Raw genomic sequence first — 13697 nt, 5'->3', positions numbered from 1 at the left:
TTATCACTTACTGATATGAGCTCATCACATACAACACTGTAAAAGGAGTCAGTGTGTGTGTGTGTGCCATTACCTTTCATGGCCTCAGCGGTTTGGATGAGCTCTGTGACGGCTCCGCCCCCCGCTGCTGCTTCTGCTCTGCAGTGGGCTTCTGCAGGACCTACACACACACACACACACACACACACACACACACACATTAAACAAACACTATTATGCTGGAAAAATATTGCTGGGCTGACAAAACATTCTGCCTGGTGTGCACTCCGTGCGGATTCCACTGAATTAATAAAAACTATGGGAGTTTAGACACATCCAGATGAACTAACACCTTAAACAACTCCTGAAATGTTACCAGACCCAAGGCTTCATCCTACAAACTCGTTTGGTTGAGATTAATAAATTATATTTAGAATATTTCAAGTTTATTGAACTGTGCATCCATAAACATGGGCTCAAATATTTTAAGTATTACATACCACAGTTTTACAGCAGTGTACTATTTAATACTGTACTATCACTTTTGTTTAAAGAACTGAAAGGCAGAACAGGAGGGCGGTGGTTACAATCAGGTTGATGTGTTGAGATGACGACATCTGCTTGTACAATCATTCATGATGTTGTTAAAGCACATAAATCATGAGCAACAAAAATCTCCTCCTCTAGACATACATGTACTTACTGCTAGAAAGTTCAGCCTACCAACAGTACTTGTTCCAGCAGATCAATGTATCCAGTTGTACACTCGGACCCGAACATCAGGGCTCTGTTCTTCACCTCCTCGCTGACCTCTGGATGGTAGGCCGCTTGCTGAAAGACAAAAACAAATGTTCGCCTTTGCTTTAATTAGTATTAGTGGAAACTAAAGTTACTAGAGATTTTGACAGATATTTAATTTCTGGTTTAATACTTTCAGGGAATAACTGAGGGGAGTAAAAGAAAAAAGAAAAAATGCTTCATGTAACCAGTTGTTTATAGACAGTACAGTTAAGTGTAACAGGAAAAGGAACCTTGCAGGTGGTGAGCATGTCTGAAATGGCTTTGCGGCTGAGGTTGGCCGTATGGATGATGTCTTCTTGCCGGGCAGAATTCCCAGCAGCCACTGCTTTAGCAGTCGCCATGGTGATGCCTTTAGTCATGCGAATGAATTCCTCAGGTGTGGTCGTCTTGGTGGGAGCATCCTTGGACTGAAACAGCTGTGGATGAAAATCAAAATATTACACATTAATCATTAAAGATATCACCGAGCACCAGTCAGTTATATTTCATTCTCGTGCACATGCTTAACCCTCCGACCCTCCTCACCGCCATTTCCTGTTTGATACACTCAATGGTAGCCTCCAGCGCTCTGGTGCCCCGGGTGGCCTCGTCCTCCACAGCTTTGACCGTCTTCAGCAGGGATGTCACATTGGTCACCATCACCTGGCAGATAAAGTATGGATTGTCAAATATGAACAAACTGGTGGAGTGTGTGTTCAGCCACAAGGCTCTACGACATCTTCATGCCAGAAGTACAAACAGGCCAGAACAACAGAAAACAGACTGACAAGAGTTTAGTTTTTCTGGAGCATAAAACAGCAAAGAACTACTGAGGGTGTGACAGGTGCTAATGTGTTTATATGTGCGATCTGTTATCCTTTCATTCATCCCCCTGAAATGTATTCTTACTCCCTTGACATTCAGAGACACCAAAAAGATAGCTTGGTATAAATAGCATTTTTAAGGGTGTACTGCATCAAACTCAAAGACAGGTGGTGCACAGCAAACATGGAAGCCCTCATGATGTGAATGTAAAATTCTTCAAATGGTTGAGAGGCACGTTATCATCTGACACACGGAGCAGCCGCAGACCGCGAGACCGACATGTTTTATAAACCTCTCAGCTGGAGGTGATAACGAGCAGTCAACAGTGCCACAACTGTGGCTTTGAAAATCTACACTGCGTATACTGAAGAAACACACTCCGCTGATTTATCTCGGTTAGAAATATCTCTGCTTCCTGTTACCCAGAACCTAAATTTACTGGTTGTGTAGAGTAATGAGGGAGTCTTCAGTGCAAATCCTGTGAATACGGTCTCATAACAAAAGGAGGAGTAATGGCACTGAGTGAGGAAGAGGAGCATGTGGGATAAGGACTTTCATCCATTTAGATTTAGGGCGTTTTTAATAAACCTCTCATCTTATCAGTCACAGGGGTAAATAAGTCTTGTTGGAAAATTTGAAAAATCACCAGCACAGCAGAAAACAAATGAGCATAAATGATCTAATAAAATACAGACTCCAATATTCTGACTGTAATGATTTCTAAATCTGAAAAAGACAGAGACCAATTAGAGGACACGGTGCAAGACCCGCAGCCTCACCTTGGCAGCGCTCTTCAGCTGATACATAGATGGATCATCTGCTACTTTGCCAGCGGCACACTTTGTGGCACTAATGAGCTCAGCCAGCGCCTTGGCCACATCTTTGACAGCATTTATCAGAACCACCTAGAGGAAGGACACACAGACACCAATTTATCACCATGCAGTCTGGGGAAGAGAAAACTCTGAAAGGTTATTGCCGTTCACAGCTCATGCTTCCATAATTTCACCTGATAACAGGCACAATGAATAAAGGACAAACAAACAAACAAAAACAAGACCGACTAACCTGTGTCTCAGGGTCATCTGAGCCGATGCTGGCAGCTCCCAGTTTGACCACATCTGTAAGCTGTGTAATGGTTTTTGCAGAGGACTGGGCAGCATGAGCCAACTTGTCCTGACCGGAGGCTGCACCGGACACCAGCATCTTTGTGTCCTCCACCAGAGCTTTGGCCGTCTTTAGAATGCTCTCCCTGTGAGGGAAGATGAAGGGCCAGAAGAAATGTATGGGCTGTTCTTTAAGTGAGTGAAGCTCTGATCCAGAAGTCTTACTCCAGTAGAAACACGACGTTAATGTATGCGAATTACAGCACTGACACAATCTCTTTTCATTTCAAAAGCATTTGTACATCAGAGCTTGTGCAGACAGGAGGAGGACAGGTGAGGTTATGTAACATGTCAAGTTAGTTATTTCTCCAAAGGGAAAAGTGTAGGAAACTGCTGCAAAGTTTCTTCTCGATTCAAAGTGCTACATAAGACAGCTTCTGACAGGGCATCTCTCCATGTTTACTTTCATAATTCTCCAGTGAGGTACTGTACAATTTCACCAATACTTATCTGGAGGGACCTAGGTTAATAATGTACAGTCACAGCTGAATGCGATGTACCGAGTACTTGCATCGTTAGGTTCATTCATATACACAGGTGACAAACTACAGGAACATGTCTGTGCAAATTCTCAGTCATCCAGGTCATAGTATGCTGAAAAAACTTAGCAGAAGGCATATGGATGTAGCTTTAGGTAGGAGACGTTTCACCTCTCATCCAAGAGGCTTCTTCGGTTCTGTCTGACTGGTGGTGAGCAGTCTACCTAAAACTACGTCCAGATGCCTTCTGCTGAGTTTTTTCAGCAAACTAAAGGAAAACCCTGAATAACTGACTGGTCTCCTCCAGGATAACTGTGCCCCCATCCATAGGACACGAGGGGTCACTGACTGGTTTGATGAGGATGAAGATGATGTGAATCAGACACTGTGGCCTTCCCAGTCACCAGGTCTCAGCCCAGTTGAACAGCTATGGGAGAACAGGCAACAGATCCTAAGTGGAAGTGTATCCAGATCAGCACAGCTGCAGCTCTGCTCATTTGCATCATCATGTGTTGGTAAATATGCTGCTAAATCAAAAAAGGCCATAATAGTCTAGTACAGTACTTATATCTGTACTCAGACACAGCCAGGCACATTTCCAGCTCTAACCTGTGGTCAGCGAAGGCCTCATCATTCTCTGCGTTGAGTGTGCCGGCTGAGGCAAACATTATGGTAGTGTCCAGGTCGGCGATGATTCCAGACACGGCACTAGCAGCTGTGATACAGGCCTGTGTGCCCTTGTTGCCTGCCTGGAGGGCTGAGAGCACCAAGGACACCTGGACACAGACAGACAGGTGAGGCTATCTGAGGCACAGTTTCCATCCCTTAACTGCTTGAAAAAGCCCACATTAGAGACAATCAGTTTATATTTTTGTATCCGATTCTTGCTCCCAAACAGCAGTGCTATGTTTTGGTCAGGAGAAGTGGAGTTAAAGACATTCCATTTTGCATTGTTTGTGAGATGCATCCAATAATAATGCATTCAAACTGAGAAGCCCAACTCAGCATTTGACAGAGGATCTTAAATTTTGCTGTGACACCAAAATACCATGCACAACATCACTCAGTGTAATAAGTACATGTCAGACTGACTTTGACTTCATTTGTTTCCCTCACACATGCCTGAGTGGCAGCAGAAATTCATTAACAGATGACTCATTGCTGTGGCAAGGTAAGAGTTATGAGCATAATGTGTCATAGATATGCTCAGCAAAATAACTTTAATCTCTTTACAATAAAAACACTAAAGAGAACATATACACAGAAAACTCCTAATAAAGCCACAACCATTTCTGGAGGGGTTTGTTTGCATTCACAGGGCAGAGCTGTACATTGCAGCTGAACTGATGATCTGTGCATTATTAAACCAGACTGTAAAATCATGTATTTTGCCAACAACTATGAACTAAACAGCCAGCCTCTGAAGCAACAACATGCCTGAGGCAAAACCTTCCTCCAAAATGCTTTACTTCAGGAGGCACAGGATAAAATAAACTATAACCTGATTATATTGTTGGTGCCATGACAGCAGAATTACTGTGTTTAAACTACACAGCTACAACACAATTCTTTATCATTCCCATAAGAAAAAACAGGGGTGCAGACTTAGTTTGCTTGGATGATACTAGGCCGAGCACGAAAACCTGCAGGTACGATTTGGTATTAATATAATAGAGACAGAAAAGTGACACAGCCTCGGGTTAAAGAGTGGGGAAACTTGGACAATCCATAGAGCTCAAAACAAAAAAAAAACAGATAATAATTGACCCGACATCTTTCAGTGACAGTACCTTCTCTAGGACAGCACGGGCACAGTCGGTGAGCTCCCGTTTGGTGAAGCTGTCGGAGGGGGTGACCTGCAGAGCTCCGGCCTTCTGGACCAGGAAGATGCAGCCATGTCCGAGCTCCTGAACACGCGTCTTGATCTGGAAGCCAATCTGGATGACACAGAACACGGCAATCACAGGGCTATATACTTATACTAAGAGCATACGTCATACAAAAACAAGAACTCCAGTCAATAAACTGACTTGCCTTGTTAGAAACAGTTTAGATACACACAGAAAATGTGTCTCTGCTCTACCATGACATAATCCCTGTATATTAATTGTTCACTTTTTTTTTTTACTTGCACGCAGCTGAAAGTGTCGCTCTAACCAGTGAAGCTGAAAAGAGAAACCTGTCACACTGATGTAGCAGAGTGGGCGAGACCATGTCTTTATGGGTGACACCCAGGTCTTCCTCACCTCGTCGGGCTCAGCTGTGTGAGCAGCCAGTCGCCCCTGGACGGCCAGCTGGCTGTAGTCCACGGTCACCTGAGAGGCCAGCGTGCCCAGCTCATCCGGACTGGTCACCGACTTGGTCATCTGACAGATAAACACACACAAAATGTCAAGTCAAACTCACTTTGGGGCTCAAACTATACAGGCTTTCTGTTCATGCCAGCTTCTGAGCTGAACAGCCTCAAGCATATGACTGTGATGCATCTCCAATAACATGTTTCTTTATGAACACAATCAAATTTAAGAATCATGAAATAATCTCACGAGTGTGATTTCATATATGGATGGTGGATTTGCAGCAAACAGAAGCCAAATAAATCAGGTTTTTAAATTTCTATGAGCCCCTGAGGCCGAAAAAACATTTTGTTTGTCATGCACAGGTTGGATTTACTTTGATTTATCAAAAATTCTGGAAAAAAAAAGATAAAAATATGTCTGACAATCACATTTCCCATACGGTTCAACAGCATAAACAATTATTTTGAAAACTTACTATTTCCTGAGCAGTGACAGCAATAGCCTTAGAGTGTTTCACCATACTGGTCTGGTAATCTACAAAAGAGCCCTCAGGTTCAGGTGGTGTCCCTTCATCCAGCTGCAGAACAACACAAACACACGGGGAGTTTAAAACTGCACTGCCATGTTCATTTTACAGTTGGGAGAGTAAAGTACAAACACAGTATTTCCTGATCTTTCATGTCTTTACTGAACACACACATTAAACACACAAAGTGATGGTGGACAAAGTCATGGTAACAGTGTTTTATTAACTGGTTGAACCACCTTTGGCAGCAAGAACCTCCAGCCAGCGCTTCCTGTAGCTGTGGATCAGACCTGCACAACGTTCAGGAGGAGTTTTGGACTGTCCTTCCTGACAGAGCTGCTTCAGCTCAGCCATATTCTTTGGACGTCTGGTGTGAACGTCTTGTGTTTGTTGATGTTTGTGGCTTCGATGAAGATCTGATCATATTTCATGACTAATTTATACAGAAAACCAGGAAACTGCAAACAGCGCCATGACTTTTTCTTGTGACAGTAGCTGTGACTGGTTCTTCCTTCAAAGGCACCAACATCTTTAAACATGAAGATGATCAACCACTCAGCTCTTTAGCTGCAGTGACATGTCAAATCTAATCTACCCTTCAATTATAATAATTCTGCCAGGTGTGCAGGTTTCAGCTAATCTTAAACCAACACTGATGCAATTTTACATTCAAACAAACTCCCAGCCTGAATGATAAACACTCATTATCAATTACCCACCAAATCCCCTCTGTAATTACAGCTTCTAAACAGTATTAACCACAGAAGCATTTGATCACCATCTTGCAGTGCATACATTATGTTTCCAGCATTTCTACTTAAATTAGGCTCCGCACGTCTGTGTGTCACGGCAAAGCTGAGGAGATGAGAGCGATGACGCCATGTGGGAAAAGTATGCTGGCGCTGAAGGATGATGTTCTCTGTGCCTGCAGAGTGAACCAACAGCTTTGAATCTGTGACCTTGACTATGTGACTCTTAGCTCAGCAGAAAATCCTTTAAATCACCTCGACTCAAACCACAGCAAGGAGTGACCATTATGTCGACAGATTATCTAAGAGGATTATCTCTTTTTAAGAAACTACTAACACTGAGCAACGTGCACATGCTGTTTCCTCTGGGGACCCACACCTGAGGTGCTGTTTGACCTCACTCAGCAAGGTGATGTGATTAGCTAATGCTATTCTGTGTCTGTAGTTGAGATGAAAGGCCTTTTTTCACTTTACACATTATGTGTTTGCTGGAAAGACAATTTGCCCTGCACTGGCAGAGAGGGGCTGTGCTGAAAGACGGTATTCTGCTGCTTCAGCGACTTGTGGTTTGTATCAATACATTCATTGGTGACTTTTTATGGTGTGTAGGAGACACTAAGATTAGAATCAAGATGCCACAAACTGCAACAGGAATCAGAATCAGCTTTACTGTTGAACACACAAGGAGTTTGACCCCTTTTGCAACAAGATCTTTTACGTTATACAATTTTGCCAGATTGTGCTAATAATCAGGGATAGTGTAATTCTGATGGGTCCATCAGATCCAACTGGAGCATCTGGATCACCTCAGATAAAGGCAGATGATTGATGATTTGCAGTTCTATTGTTTTGTAAAACTAATGAAGAGAGAGCACGGCTGTAAATTAAGAGTAAACTGGATAAAGCACCTGTCTTGAATAATCATCTCAGAAGAGTTTGGACCAGAGCAATAATATAGTGGAGGGACTATTTTTTATCCCACCTGTCCTGGGAACACCTCAGGGAATGACTGAGGGTGATATGTCCAGACTACTACAGCTAATGAAGAGAAAGAGCAGCTGCAGTAAATTCTTATTCAAATACTGAAGAGTCTGAGTTTATTTAAGCATAAGGACAAATTATAAATGTGCAGCTGCTATCCTGTGTGTTCTGACCTTGGCCATGGCCTCTGCGATGGAGTCCACCATTCCTCCCACCATTCCCACTTCACTGGCAGCCTCATTCAGTGTAACCATTATATCATCGACTGCCTCCTTCATGAGCTGGGCTGCCTCTGCTATGGCATCATGGGTATGGGACGCCTGTGAAGCGTGATGCAGAGCAAGCACACATCACAGTTGTTAAATGTACAACACCAAATACACATGTTTGCATCAAAATGACTTTCTATTAGCCTGTACATACACAGTAAATCACCCTTTTATTTAGCCAGGTAAATTCTACTGAGATTAGCAATGCCTTTTTCAATGAGCACCTGGCCAAGACAGCAGCATTAAAGGTTTTACACAGGACAATACAACATTAAACGCACAAACAAAACTTAAAAAAGCAGGTAAAAGCGTATAATGGCTCAAATAAGCTAACAACAGGGGAGGTTACAAAAAACTATAAACAGAGACAGTAAGAAAAGGAATCATTCACCACAGAGTTTACAGCAGCTGTGAATTCAGTCCGAGACACCAAGTTCTTTAATTGAATGTCTTTCTGCAAACTGCTCCAAGTGCCTAGTCTTTTTATGGTTTCCAAAGAAAAGCCTGTGTCTAAAATAAAACCCTAACTTTGTTTTTCTTTGCAAAGTTTTCAGCATGTTGCTTAAAAAGAAAAACAATCATCAAGACAAACACCAAGATAAAACATTTATTTTTTCCCTGGATTTGTCACAGTGACAACACAGTCTGAATATTGAATTATAAAAGAACATGAACTTAGTTTTGTGACATTCATTACAAGCTTGAGTTGAAAGAGCTGTGGCTGTAAAATATTAAACGCATACTGCAGTTTATAAAGTATCTCTATATGAGTGAGGGTGTATGGCAATATAAGACTGTATCACTGGCATGGGCACTAACACCTAAATAACTGAAGTAAAGAGAAAACAAAACCGGGCCAAGCACAAATCCTTGGGGTGTTCCATTAACAACAGTGAAAGCCAGTTTGAACAGAGCCCACTAACCTTCACACACCGATTGTCCAAATAATCCTTGAAGATGTGGAGCAGTACTGAAGCACTACTGGAAACAACGATCTTACCTTCGGGTTTCCTCCACCCTCCTTGGCGGCATAGAGCATCTGCAGGGCAGACTCAGCCATGGTTTTAGTTTGGTCCAGGAAAGTCATCTGCTGCTGGTGGTCCTTCAGCTTGGATGCCACACCTACAGAAGCCTTGATCAGTGGCTCAAAGTAACCAGCCAGCTGGGTCACCTGAAGGAAACAGGAACGGCTCTTAAGTCGGTTCCCAGTTTAAAATGGCACAGCATTAATCGATGTGTTTGATTTTAGTTCATTTCTCTTACTGGGCCCCATTTTAGTGTAAAGTCACATTCAACTACAGAGAATAAGGCAGGCAGAAGTACTCAGACTGCTTACTTAGGTCAAAGTACAAATACTACAGTATATAAATACTCTGCTACAAGTAGGTGCAAATGTTGTTGCAAGTACAAAAGTATTAAGTATAAAAATACACTTCTATTAGTGTTGCAGCTGGTAAAAATAGAACCAATTATAGCTACTCCAAATGCTTATAATTTCAATTACTGCTAAATTTCCTACTAGCATGGGCACAGCCAAGGGGTGGCACTGGCCACCCCCCAGAATCCCATTGGGGCACCATGCAGTAGGCATGTCTGTGGTTTATTATTTCATAGAACTAGAGGTTTAATTGACTTTTTACATGTATTTCAAATGTTCCACCCCACTATCCTGTTCACCCCGTCCAGAATTTTCTAGATCTGCCCCTGCCCACCATGGATCAATAAAGTCTTATACTTATACTGTATTTTGTTGTATTAATCTGAATTTGGACAGTAACTAAAGTTATGAAATCAATAAATTAATATAGTGGAGCAATAAAGTCAAAGTATGAAGTAACACAAAATCAAAATACTCAAGTAAAGTACAGATACCTCAAAACTGTACTCAGGTACTATAGTACTTGAGTAAATGTATGTTGTTACTTCCCACCACTGATGGCAGGGCTATTTGAACCATGCATAATTTATGTGAAAAAAGAAAACATCCATAAAATATGTTCCATTATTATATAATGCAGAGATAATTAATACAACATCAATTTAGCTTATTCACTCCTAACATGAGAAACTCTACAACACTGTAATCAGTGAATACTACTGCTAAAAAAGTATCACTTTGTTACTCCACTGTTAAATTATCAGGGTAAAGTAATTAACTCCCTGCCCTATATACCTTGTGTCCTAGTTGGGAAGCTTCTCCGCGGGCAGCGGTGGAAACGGGGTCAATTAGATGGCCAATTTCCTGCACGGTGGACGTCAGCTGCTCTTGTAGCGCCTGGAAAGAGGAAATGAAAAGTTTTTGTATTGAATTTTTATGGGGGACAGAGGTGCATTCAAATAAACCAGGAGGATATTGCTAAAAAACCACTTTAAGGTTCAATTATGAATTTATTGGCTATGGGTTTTGCCATGAAATATGCCAATCACAGAAGTTTGTAGTAGGATCCAAACTGTAGATCTGCCACAGGACAGATCAATGTAAAATACTGATCCACACTGAAGAAACTTCTTTTTAGATCCAGGAGCTGTTTGTGACCCACAATGGACAGAGACCTCATTTAAAACACTAATAATAGATCCATAATTTAACAAGGAGACAGCAAAAAAGTTGACTAAAAGTGACAGAGGAAAAGAACAAGACAAGTAGTAAATGCCGAGTCATTTTCTGATGGCTGCTCACCTCCAGTGAAATGTCATCCCTGCTGGGTAGGTTCTGGCTGACTGCTGCCAGAGAGGCCTGCTCAATGTCCCGGATACATTTGTTGATGTTATCAATTGACGAGTCGCACTCCCGCTGGCCCGGGGCCTTATCCCTGAGAACAGAATGGAACAGGAAAACAGAAAGCAGTAAAATGATTGGAAACAGTTACAGGGTGATGTAAGAGGAAGAAGGACCGAGAAGGTGATGAAAAGAAAATATTACACAGGAAGAGAGAAATGAAGGGTAAATGTTAACACAGCTATTCGTATTTAAAGCACAGACAGGTTCCAGGATGCCTCTTTATCACATGTCCTACCGGTTCTCACATCTGCTGAAACGTGGCCTGTAGTCTCTCGTCACTACACGGGGTGATAAACCCGGGAAGCCAGTTTAGCTGTGTGTTTCCAAGGATGGTGTCAAACTGAAATAAAACTCAAATAAAAAGCTTTTTGTGTAACGAGCCTAACAAAGCCCTGGGGTCAGTTTCTGCACAGTGAAGTCCATTCCTACCTGTGGTCTGTTAAAGGCCCAGGCCAAACTGCCAGTATTCAATGTGAGTCTAAAAGGAGGACTGTGACAAGAGCATCAGCTCTGAAAGAGATGCTAATCTGGCTGTGTGTGAATGCTAATGTCGAGCCGAGAAGGAATCTTAACATTCAGCGTGTTTGACACTGGGAATCACCTCATCATGGGCATCAGTTTTGTTCTGATCAGGTACAAAAGGTGAGGCAGAGGAGATTAAACATGTCAGCTGTGGAGGTGCAACAAAAAGAATCTGGTAAACCACGGTACTGAATTTGGGCAACATTTCACAAGGATGTTAAATTAGTCTCACAGGTGTTTTACAGAGCAACGTATACAAATAAAAGGAAGTGAAAGCTTTTAACCTTAATTCTAAATGTTCACCTTCTAAAATCCCTTTAAGTTTGCAGACATATTAACATCCTACAGGGATTAGAAGAGTACAGTGGTGTAAAACTGGGGAAAAAGATTCAAAGCTCAGGAAATGTGTGTCACAGAGCCTCCTGTAAAGCTGCAACATGTGCTGTGTTTTGTCACCTGTCCCATTTGGATCACAAATCTCTCTTACTTACCGGATGGCTGTGATGAGACTCTTGATGGAATCCGAGACGACCCGCGAGTGACCAGCCAGGACCGACCAGGTGGGCGGGTCTTTTGGGTTGATAACCAACGAGCGTGCGGTCTTGAGCAGAAGGGTGGAGCTGTCAAGCATGGAGCGCGCTGACTGGAGAATGGGCTCCTGTGCTGCAGAGCCCTACAGAAAAACAAGAACAAATTCAGCAAGAATGTAGACATGTATGTATTTATTACATCCTGTTTTTGCAGGCTTGTACTGATGTAATGCTGCCCAAGAACACTGCAGAATACTACTGTTCACATGGCCTTACCTCGCTACTGATTTGAGCTGGGACGCTGGCAAACTCCGGGTTGGAAGCAAATGTCGTCAGGTTTTCCACAGCCTCAATTAGTGGAGCCGTGGCAACTCGACACCTGCTCCTGTTCTCGTCGGAGAAATCGCCATCTAAAGCCTAGAAAGTGAGCGCAATGGAAAGTGAGGGTGCATGAGCATAAACTAATTAATCTTTAAAATCTATTAAGTCAAGAATGAAACTAATCGCTGACAGAGGTTTGGTGGAAATTAGTTCTATGAGCTGCATATATCAACAAATACAAGGTGCAACTCATCACAATTTATTTATCAACATTATAAAGGACATTACTGTCAAAGCTAAACTCATAATGAAATCCTACCTTGATGGTTTTGACCAAGTTGGCGGTGCTGTTGGCCACCTCCTTAGCAGACTGGACAAAGTGCCTCTTGGCGACTGGGTTGGTTGTCTTGGAGGAAGCAAGACGGCAGGCGTTGCACAGCGCCGATGTGTGCTTAGCGACAATGGTGGCTGCAGAGAGCACCTGCCACATCAGAAATAATAAAACGGTGAAACAGCAACTGAGATTTCACCTCAGAGAAAAGTTCAGTCATCAAGTCCTCACTCCCTGTGTCATGCCCACATATCAACCTGAGCACTGAGGGAATAAAAGTCTGCACCCAGTGCACTAAAAGATATTCACTATAGTAAGAACAAGCATCTCCCCTTAAACTTCTGATATATACTGTATACTGCCAGAGCTGGAAAGTGACTTATCGACAAGAGCGTGTGGAGGGTATATAACTAGACAAAAACAGTCGGTCTTCGAAAAAGAATGCTGTTGAGGAAATTAAGGTGATAAGGAGGTGAATGATTTATTAACTTCTTAAACTTTCAGGTTTAAACTATCAAGTGTTTGTAGAGCGCGCGCACACACACACACACACACAGAGGTATTGTAGTTGAGTCACTACAGCTTGAGTCTGAGTCCAGTCTGGAGTTGTAGCCTATTACAAAAAAAAAAAAAAAAAAAAAACACAAACAAAACACTAAGTCCTAATATCCAACTTTGAGTCTGAATGCAGTCAGTGCTGTTGTCAGTGTCTGGCTGACTGCCACACGGAGACTATCACAGATGCACGTACCTGGGACGGACTGCTGTCTGCGTCAACCAGATTCTGACAGGCCATCTGGATGGCCTGGTTGGCTTTGGCGAACTGGACGGGATCCACCAGCCCCTGGTGACCGGCCTGACTGTTGGGATCAGACACACCCACCAGGTAGGAGGCCTGAGGAGAACCAACACTTGTCACTATCAGACTCATCAGCCGTCACATCACTACTAGCAACGAACCATTTCATAGCTCCTATACAATAATTCACCACAGGTTCTACACTGTACCTGTCCTGCGGCCTCAGTGAGGCCACACAGAGCCTTGGACGCTGATCCCACACAGTCTCCGAATGCAGACACATCCCCGGTCTTGCAGTTCTGAGAAATCCCTGCCATCGACTCTCCCAGGACCTGGAGGGAATGCCACCAGGACAGAT

General features: G+C 42.8%; 1 protein-coding gene across 1 annotated transcript in view; it reads right to left on the bottom strand.

Moving 5' to 3' along the window:
* tln2a (talin 2a) overlaps positions 1-13697 on the bottom strand; it is a 46773-nt gene that overhangs the window by 5763 nt on the left and 27313 nt on the right. The window contains 20 exon segments of the mRNA XM_020590040.1: positions 74-121; positions 124-160; positions 703-810; positions 1011-1196; positions 1306-1422; positions 2364-2489; positions 2653-2836; positions 3839-4005; positions 5020-5166; positions 5476-5595; positions 6005-6106; positions 7959-8105; positions 9055-9225; positions 10228-10329; positions 10735-10867; positions 11850-12031; positions 12165-12305; positions 12529-12690; positions 13292-13435; positions 13549-13671. Coding sequence (XP_020445696.1) covers positions 74-121; positions 124-160; positions 703-810; positions 1011-1196; positions 1306-1422; positions 2364-2489; positions 2653-2836; positions 3839-4005; positions 5020-5166; positions 5476-5595; positions 6005-6106; positions 7959-8105; positions 9055-9225; positions 10228-10329; positions 10735-10867; positions 11850-12031; positions 12165-12305; positions 12529-12690; positions 13292-13435; positions 13549-13671 — 2647 coding nt within the window.

Source organism: Monopterus albus, unplaced genomic scaffold (genome assembly GCF_001952655.1).
Source record: "Monopterus albus unplaced genomic scaffold, M_albus_1.0 scaffold10.1, whole genome shotgun sequence".
Lineage (NCBI taxonomy): Eukaryota > Metazoa > Chordata > Actinopteri > Synbranchiformes > Synbranchidae > Monopterus > Monopterus albus.
This window is presented reverse-complemented; position numbering and strand designations above follow the sequence as displayed.